The following is a 9,797-nucleotide window of genomic DNA, read 5'->3' as shown; positions in this document are numbered from 1 at the left end:
CAACAGAGGACTATGGAGCAAGTATTTCTAAGCTCAGTGTTGGGCACCCTTGTAGCTCAGTGGTAGGGCATTTTCTTTAGGGTTCGGACCCCAGAATCTTCAAGCAGGGTTGGGAGAGACCAGTTTCTGAAATCATAGGCCACTGCTGCAAGTTAGCATAGACCAGTGTTCTTGGATCCTGAGATGCTAGAATACAACTCCCATCATCCTCAGCCTGCTTAGCTAATGGTCATGGATGATGTGAGATTTGGGGACACAAGGGTTGCAGAACACTGGTGCACACTGAGCTAGATGGATCAACTGATTGGACTCAGTATAAGGCAACTTCCTGATTTTCTCAGATCGCGGTAGTCTAGCAATGCACCACATAACATAGCCCACCTCTGAAGTCTTGGTGGTGCCTTCTGGCCAATTGGGCTGGGGAACATGCAGCAGGGGCAACGCTATAGGCACAGAGAGGAATATAGGCTGGACTCTAGCAGTTCGAAAGCACCTCCGGGTGCAAGTAGATAAATAGGGACTGCTTACCAGCGGGAAGGTAAACGGCGTTTCCGTGTGCGGCTCTGGCTCGCCAGATGCAGCTTTGTCACGCTGGCCACGTGACCCGGAAGTGTCTCCGGACAGCGCTGGCCCCTGGCCTCTTAAGTGAGATGGGCGCACAACCCCAGAGTCTGTCAAGACTGGCCCGTACGGGCAGGGGTACCTTTACCTTTACCTTTACCTATGCCATAGCCAGGCCCACCGGCACTTTTGCTCCTGGCAAGATATACTGCAACATCCTTGTCTAGCACCCGGGTCACAAGTTGGCTACAGATGATTAATGCAGATGATTAATGATCTCTAAGTCAACTGTAAAGGACTAGGGCACATGCTATGAAGGGAGGAGGGACTGTAAAGAAGATAAAAAAAGGAAAACTGGTTTTTTATGCTTTTAAAAAAAACACGGATTATTTTACTCCATTTAGGGAGAAAACCCCACAATATTTGTAAAAAAACCCAAACGACAACAGACAGACACTTGGCATGCACAGTTAGTTTGAACATTTCCATTTAGATTATCGGCAGCTGATTCCACAGACACTTTTACAGAGGTTTATTTTTTTTGTCCTCAAAACAGGTAAAAACAGAACCTTGGAATTAATACCAGCTTGGAAACTGGTCCATACGGGGCTCAAATGAACTAGCCAACAAGAGACACCATTTATATGACTTCTTTTTTCACATTTGTACAGTACAACGAAGCAGTATTTTACATAAGTGTTGAATTAATGAGTATTCCATTAACACTTTCAAACCAGCACAAAAATGAAGGGAAGTTGTATGCTTGAAAGACAGTCCAGTTGTGTGTGTGTGTTTTTTTTTAAAAAAACAGGCCAATTTCGCATCCATGTTGAAAGTCTGAAAAGAGAGAAAACGGCAAGTCTCTCAACTTGGATCTTCAATGGAGAAATGCACAGTGGTATGGGAAGGGTTAATGCAGTGGGCCAGCCTCAAGGTTTGTTGCAAAGCCCATATTATTGGAGCAATGTGGACATAGGGAAATATGGTGCTTGAGGCTGAAGATGGCAGCCCAGCCCAGCGTTGAGTTTCAGTTCCATTACCTCATGACCCAACCCCAATGTGTGGTGCACATTCACCCCCTCTGATCTGCTTCACTGGCTGCTGTTGCCATGAAAACAGACACCCTTGGGATCTCAGGGTAAGCAACAATGGTGTCAGAAAGGCAGAGGGAAGGATCTGACCAGGGGCTGCTGCTTTGTGCTGTGGCCCTGGCCTTTTCTTGTTAAGTTCTGCTCTTAAGTTACAGCTAAGCAGTCTTCCTGTTCAACAGGCACAGAGAATATACTGGATGGGGATGAGGAAGGGACCTATGCTTTAAAGATGAGGTAGAAAGCCAACTGCACTTGCACCGTGAAGAGCTTTTCCAATTGGTTACGAAGGCAGAAGAGGAGCAGTAACAACAAGACACATTTTGTGTGTGTGCATAACAGGATAGCCCCAGTTGTACGACTGCGAGTCGGAAAACAGCCCCAATTTATATTACGCTACATGATGTAGCTGCACATCTCAGCTGGAGAAGCAGACTCATATTCTTCATGAGCTTTCTCCCACACCACCCCTGAGATGGAAGAGAATCCAGCTTGTTGGATATCTAGATGGAAGGCTACTATTGGCTTAGGTGCCATCATCACCTCAATGAAGCTTGCTCTGCAGAAGCCCTTTTGGGTCCGAAATCTGGTCGTGTAAACATCAACTCCCTCCGTAATGACCCCACCCTCCCCGGAAACCACTGAACCACCACAGCTCACATTGTACGTACACAACAGAAAACAGAACTCACTGCCTTTAATCTAGAAATCAGCACAGAAAACCCTTAGAGCTTTATTATTGTACCAAAAAAAGGGGAAGGGGGATAAAAATATATATATATTAAACCACTATTTTAGTACATACCCTATTCATAAATAACTGAACTTTTTTTTGTTTTGTTTCCGCTTCGCTGTCGCAAAATTACTCCTCGAGATTTTCAGATCACATCATCATTGTAACAAAACAAAACAAAAGTGAGGCTCTCGCATGTTGAATTAAACTGTGCAGAAAAAACGACGACACAAATTTGGGGTTGGGTGCGTGATAAACAGTTCTCAGGCCTTGAGGGTTTGAGGAAGGCCAACGGGCCGTTTCTTGCCCAGCCTTCCTGCCACAAGAGTTTGCGTCCATTTTGCAGGTTCTGCTCCGATACGTGGAATATTCTGTGCACACGGGCGAGAAGATGTCAAGCTTGCTGATCTCAGGAAAGTTTGAAGGCCATTCTTTGGATTTGGCAACTTTTCCATTGACGTGGGAGAGGGTATTCCTGCATTTCTTTCAAGCGGCTGAACGCCATTTCTTTCTCATATAAATAGAAACCAATATTTCCACACAGGACATGCAAAGTAGTGCAATGATTACTATACAACAGCCCGCTACTAGGAAGGCAGGACTGGACATCTGTCCCAAGAAGCATCGCTGTAGACGGCGCAGGAGCACTTTTGCTGCTGCACCCCTCATCTCCAATCCACAGGAAGGAGGAAAACGGGCCAGAGCGCAAAATTATAAGGTCCGGACAGCAACAGGGTAAAGGAGCGACAAATGTTCGGCTCCTTTTATTGGGAGTTTTTTTGCCGTGTAATAGTGGATCACTTCCGGAACACTGTCAAACGGGGGGCTGTTCTGGCCCAAAATGTATTTCTCTTTGGTTTTCGCCAGCTTCATGTGCATAAACCCTTGGTTGCTCCTGCGGAAAGGAAGAAAACAAGAAAACGATTCAGCATGTGAAATCTCTCTCTCTCTCAATCAATCAAAACTTTATTAGCAAAGCCAACAGGCCACAGCTATACAAGAATTAAAAATAGAAATAAGGATAAAAGGGAGAAAAGAACAAGCAAAAGGAGGTCCGTCAGATGAACAAGTCTGTCACTCAGATGGTGGCCCTCAATTTCATAGCTCTTTCGATGTACCTCGCGACCTTCTCTGTTATCTGACTATCCGTATCAGATAAGAGGAAATACAGTGTGATGTCTGGTGAACGGCCGGGGTTGGAGAGAATGAGTGGAGTAATAATCTCATTCCTTAGGTCTTTGTAAAGGGGGCAGGATAGGAAGACGTGGGACACTGTTTCCGTGTTACCATCTCCACATGGGCAGAGTCGTTTTTCAAATGGGGTCTTTTGGTAGCGACCTTCGAGTACGGCCGAAGGGAGAACATCCCATCTAGCCAATGTAAAGGCACGTCTGTATTTTGGGATGGTTAATTTAAACAAATATGAAGCTGGAGAGTCAAAATGAGAAGGGGGAAAGTAGGTATACCATGGGCACAGTTTCTTTAAGATAGTCAGGTTGTTTTGCCGTTCAATGTCTTTCAGGCGCTGGCCTATTAGACTCTTTGCTTTAATGAGGCCCATTGATAGTAGGGACTGTGAATGCAGACCGCATGTAAGAAGTTTTTGATGCACAGTTTTGAACCACTTGCTTTTGTGGGGGTCTTGCATTACTAGAGGCAGTAGACCAGGTGGATTTAGATTAAGACGAAGCCAGTAGTTGAATGTTCTTTGCCAGGTCTGAGTTTCTACAGATGGAAGGCAGGCCTCGAGTCGTAATGCTGCGTTTGGAACACAGGAGGGGACGCCGAATATCTGCCTTAGGAATTTAGACTGAACAGTTTCAAGACTGGAGCAGTGGTTCCCCGTCCAGATTTGTGCCCCATACAGTAACTGCGCCAGAGGTTTTGCTTGAAAAACTTCAAAGGCTGCTGGGATGTATCTGCCCCCCTTCGTATAAAAGAAGCGAGACAGCATCTTAATACTTTGAGCTGCTTTTTCTTTGGCACATTTTTGATGGACATCCCAGGACCCGGTCGACTGGAAAACGATACCCAGATATTTGAAGGCTTTAACCTGTTCGATTGTCTGGTTATCCATCCTCCAGCTGTACTGTCTGTGTTTCCTTGCAAAAACCATAATTTTGGTTTTCTGATAGTTTATTACCAGTTGCTCTCTCCTGCAGTATGCTGAAAATTCACCTATGAGCCTATTTAAGCCTATTCTTGTTCGAGATAGGAGTATCGCATCATCAGCATACAAAAGTACTGATATTGATTTGTCAGCCAGTTTAGGGGCGTGGAAGTCCGGAGATGACAAACAATTAACCATATCATTGATGTAAAAGTTGAATAAAACTGGGGCCAAGTTTTAGATAACTCTTAACCAAATTCATGGGACGCGGGCGGCGCTGTGGGTTAAACCACAGAGCCTAGGGCTTGCCGATCAGAAGGTCGGCGGTTCGAATCCCTGCGACGGGGTGAGCTCCCGTTGCTCAGTCCCTGCTCCTGCCATCCTAGCAGTTCTAAAATACGTCAAAGTGCAAGTAGATAAATAGGTACCACTCCAGCGGGAAGGTAAACAGCGTTTCTGTGTGCTGCTCTGGTTCGCCAGAAGTGGCTTCGTCATGCTGGCCACACGACCCGGAAGCTGTACACTGGCTCCCTCGGCCAATAAAGCGAGATGAGCGCCGCAACCCCAGAGTCATTCACGACTGGACCTAATGGCCAGGGGTCCCTTTACCTTTACCTTCAACCAAATTCACATGCCTGCTTGACTGTAACAAAAGCTTTCCGTGGTTTACAAGAAACAGCAAAATTATCAATTCAATCGGTTAAAAACAAGTAAATCACAAAATTTAAAGAACAGTTAAAATGATTTGTAAACCACAAATTAGATTAAAACACATCAATGTGTCTGGATAGCCTTGCCTAAACAGAAATATTTGAAGCAGGTGCTGGAAAGGGGACAGCGAAGTTTCCTGGCCAGATGTCAAATTTAAGTGCAGAAAGTGCAGTTTCGCAGAAAAGTGGCTCTGACAATATGAGCCTTGCACCAGATTAATTAACCAGCCAACCAATCCGGATGCAAAGGCAAGGTGGGTGGACTGTTTTAAACCCCCACAGGGATCTGCAGTGAGAGTAATGGGAATGAGTTTCAGGCTGATTGAAATGAGCTGTAGCTGTTATGGAATGTTTATGGACATTCTAACTGAGAAGACGAGGACACGGGTGGCGCTGTGAGTTAAACCACAGAGCCTAGGACTTGCCGTTCGGAAGGTCGGCAGTTCGATTCCCCGCGACGGGGTGAGCTCCCGTTGCTCGGTCCCTGCTCCTGCCAACCTAGCAGTTCAAAAGCACGTCAAAGTGCAAGTAGATAAATAGGTACTGCTCCGGCAGGAAGGTAAACGGCGTTTCCGTGCACTGCTTTGGTTTGCCAGAAGTGCCTTAGTCATGCTGGCCGCATGACCCGGAAGCTGTACGCCGGCTCCCTTGGCCAGTAAAGCGAGATGAGCGCCGCAACCCCAGAGTCATCCACGACTGGACCTAATGGCCAGGGGTCCCTTTACCTTTAACTGAGAAGAAGTCTACTGTCAGCACACAAAGGCTGGAGGTAACAGCAGATGAGGCTATGTGCCATTTGTAGGCATTGATGTGAGAGAAAAAGGAGCAAGGACGGTTGCAGTACTGGTCAACCGTTAGCATTGTGTGTGTGCGAGTGACATATAATGGCAGTGGCATTATACCCATTCACACAAACTAATGGAGAAGCAAAGATCACCAGTGTTGAAGCAATGATTCTTCAACATCAACTTCGTTGGACTGGTGATGTTGTGCAGATGCCTGGTTATCGTCTTTCAAAGCAACTACTCTATTCTGAACTTAAAAATAGAAAGCATAATGCTGGTGGTCAACAAAAGAGGTTTAAAGACTGTCTCAAAGGCAAATCTAAAAAAAATGTAGTATAAACACTGACAACTGGGAAACACTGGCCTGTGAGCACTCCAGTTGGAGAACAGCCTTTACCAAAGGTGTCATGGGCTTTGAAGACACTCGAACTCAGGACACAAGGGAGAAACGTGCTAAGAGGAAGGCACGTTTGGCAAATCCACACCGTGATCAACTCCCGCCTGGAAACGTAAGTCCCCACTGTGGAAGGATGTGTGGATCCAGAATTGGCCTCCACAGTCCCTTATGGACTCATTGTTAAAACCGTGTTTATGGAAGACAATCTTACTCGGCTACGAGGGATCGCCAAAGAAGAAGATACCTAATCACACAAACTAATGCAAGTCTACAAATGTATACACCTACAGTTAAAATGACAGTGATCCAACTCAACTAGTGGCATTATAAACCAGTCCTACTAGCCACTGGCCCCATGACTTCTGCATTCGGTTAGTGGCAATTGTTTGTAAGGTCTGAAAAGGCCATTGTACATCAATGCTCGGTCCCTCTGCAGGAAAACAAATCATGCTTTAAGTATAATACCTAAAGAAGGCTTTCAACAGCCCCCATCCCATTCAAAGCACAAAAATCCGAAATATAAAAAAAAATCTGATGAGAACCCTGGCTGTGTAATTGAAAAGCATCTTCTCATTTTGTGTCAATGGGGCAAAGATATAGCAGTGAGTCATGCGTTCCATTCCGCTCCTGAAGAGTATGCAGAGATGCAATTTTAAGTTGAGAATAGTTCCTTTATCCCCTCTGAAATTGCCAAAGAATTTTATTTTTTAAAAAGTAAATGTTTCCTGTGAAAAAGCTGAAGGAAATTTCGGGCTCACATTATTCAGATATTCAGGCAATTTTGCGATGAAATGACCCTTCTCTGTAGAGCAGAAATCACTGCAGGCATTGTAATTATAGCTCTGGCAAGCTTAAAAAATCTTGATTTAAATTTCAATTCTTTACAAGAATGAATCTCTTTTGAAACATAATTGCTCTCTAAACGATTTCCTTTAAGCCAAGGGTGACATCTCTAAATACATTATTATGAGCGGATATATTGTTCTGTGCTTTCGGTTCATTATGTTTCCCCCCCTCTGCTAGTAAATGCTTTAAGAGTCTGCCACTAAATTAATGGGATTGCAGAAATAGGCGCATATTAATTCAAGGCTAGAGTAGAGGGCAGTCTGTTTAGATGCCTTTTCAGGCTTAATGCAAGAACGGGATTTACTGGTGGGAATTTCTTGTCAAGTCTGCAGTTTTACTGATTGCATAGGGGTCTCTAAAAAAAGATTTGTGAGTTTGGTTTGCGATTCAAGGGACTATCAAAGACATCCTGCAAATTGCTAGCCAACCAGTAAAAATGTATGAGGGTTAAGAACTATAGTGGATGCCCTGATATCACATCACAGGAGAAGTGTTATTAGATGCTAAAGGGTATTAGAACTCGACATAAGAGATGCAGTTTTCACCAGCCATCCCAGCAGTGTCTCCTGCAGCATGCAGGAATCCAACAGAGTGCAACAGGCATTGAAATGACACTCCCTTGAGTTCCCTCTCAGGCCCTCCACGTCCATCTTCAACTCTGCACAAAGAGGCAAAAACTACTATACAGTGGTGCCCCGCAAGACGAATGCCTCGCAAAACGAAAAACGTGCAAGACGAAAGGGTTTTTCGGTTTTTGCGTCGCTTCGCAAGACGAATTTTCCTATGGGCTTGCTTAGCAAGACGAAAACGTCTTGCGAGTTTGTTCGCTTTTTTCCTAAAGCCGCTTGAAGAGGCGCAGTTGCGACGGACCGTGCTTCGCAAGACGAAAAGACTCGCGAAACGAATTAATTTCGTCTTGCGAGGCACCACTGTACAGTGGAACCCTGGTTCTCAAACGCCTGGGTACTCAAAAAACTTGGAACCCAAGTACTGCAAACCTGGAAGTGTGTTCTGGTTTGCAAACTTTTTTCAGAAGCTGAACGTGCTCAGTTTTGAGTGTTATGCTTCCGATTTGAGTGTTGTGCTGAGTTCTGTCTGTTTTTGCTATTTATTTTGCATTTTTGCGGCTCTTTTTTGTTTTATAATAATAATAATAATTTTTTTTTATACCCCGCCCTCCCCAGCCAAGGCCGGGCTCAGAGCGGCTTACAAGCAATAATAAAAACAAGATGAATGATTACAACTTAAAAACAAAAATAAAATACAACATTAAAATAATGGAACATTAAAATATTAAAATGTAGCCTCATCGCAGGAGGAGAAGGAAAAGAAAGGGGGGAAAAAAGAGAGGGAGGGAATCAAATTGGCTCCAAGCCAAAGGCCAGGCGGAACAACTCTGTCTTACAGGCCCTGCAGAAAGAAATCAGATCCTGCAGGGCCCTGGTCTCGTGAGGCAGAGCGTTCCACCAGGCCGGAGCCAGGGTTGACTGTGACTGTGTGGAACCCAGTTCAGCTGCTGTGTGACTGCAGTACATTGTTTATTGCTTTCATTTTATGGATCAATGGTCTCGTTAGATAGTAAAATTCATGTTACATTTTAGGGGTTGTTTTTAAAGTCTGGAACGGATTAATCCATTTTGCATTACTTTCTATGGGAAAGCGCACCTTGGTTTTGGAACGCTTTGGTTTTGGAACGGACTTCCGCAACAAATTAAGTTTGAGAACCCAAGGTACCACTGTATGCATCCCCCATACATTCCCTTTGATTTTGTCGCTTGACATGTTTTCACTACGCAAGGAGGAAAAAACGTGAGATTGGCAGCTTTCCAAAATCAGCAGACTGGCTCCCTGCACTGCAGACTCTGACCCAGCACCCTTATTGCAGAAGTGAAACACACTTTGCTGTGCTTCTCCACATGTTGTGTATTTATTTATTTATTTCTAATAACAACAGAAATTCACTTCTAGGACTTGTCCCCGGCAGATCACCACCGTGCCCCCAACCTGCAGGCCTGCCACTCCAATTGCTGTGTCCCTCTCTGCTTTGCAGAAAGACCCTATCAGCTGGGGGTCATGTGCCGCACTCATGTGTCAAGCTTCCATCTCCAGAGACAATTGCTCCTCTGCCCTGCTACTTTGGCAACAACTCCACTTTGCTTTCATGGTCCCAGTACCCAGCCGGTCCATCCGCTGCACTCAGCCAGGTAATGTTTACAATCTTAAGGAGCAACATGAAAAGGCACAAACACTTTTGTTTGGCTACATCACGCTAAACCACTTAAACTTTACAACAGCTGGATCCTTCCACTAAAGCAGTGGGCATGCACAGCCTGCGTTTTAAAGAGATATGCCAAAAGGCAAAAGGCATAGTTAATGAATGACCCAGCAAAGGTTAACGGGAAATAACTGAATGCTCTGCTAAACTGGAAGACAGCTTTTTGGCCACCAATGACCAGCACAGGTTGATGTGGGCCAGCAGGCTAGCAAAGACTTTTGTAGGCTAGTAAAGGTCCGTATAGTTAAAGCTATGGTTTTCCCAGTAGTGATGAATGGAAGTGAGAGCACAT

The 9,797-nt window shown here is 44.9% G+C and overlaps 1 protein-coding gene across 1 annotated transcript in view; it reads right to left on the bottom strand.

Moving 5' to 3' along the window:
- Positions 1 to 1,078: 1,078 nt before the first annotated feature.
- The window catches only part of SHB (SH2 domain containing adaptor protein B), a 162,688-nt gene continuing 153,969 nt past the window's right edge, over positions 1,079 to 9,797 (bottom strand). The window contains exon 6 of the mRNA XM_083719217.1: positions 1,079 to 3,277. Within this exon, the coding sequence (XP_083575343.1) occupies positions 3,094 to 3,277 (184 nt within the window). The 3' untranslated portion in view covers positions 1,079 to 3,093. The remainder of the gene's footprint in view (positions 3,278 to 9,797) is intronic.

This window comes from Podarcis gaigeae (assembly GCF_964106915.1).
Source record: "Podarcis gaigeae genome assembly, chromosome: 17".
NCBI lineage: Eukaryota > Metazoa > Chordata > Lepidosauria > Squamata > Lacertidae > Podarcis > Podarcis gaigeae.
The sequence above is the reverse complement of the archived record's forward strand: the minus strand, read 5'-3'. Positions and strand labels throughout refer to the sequence as shown.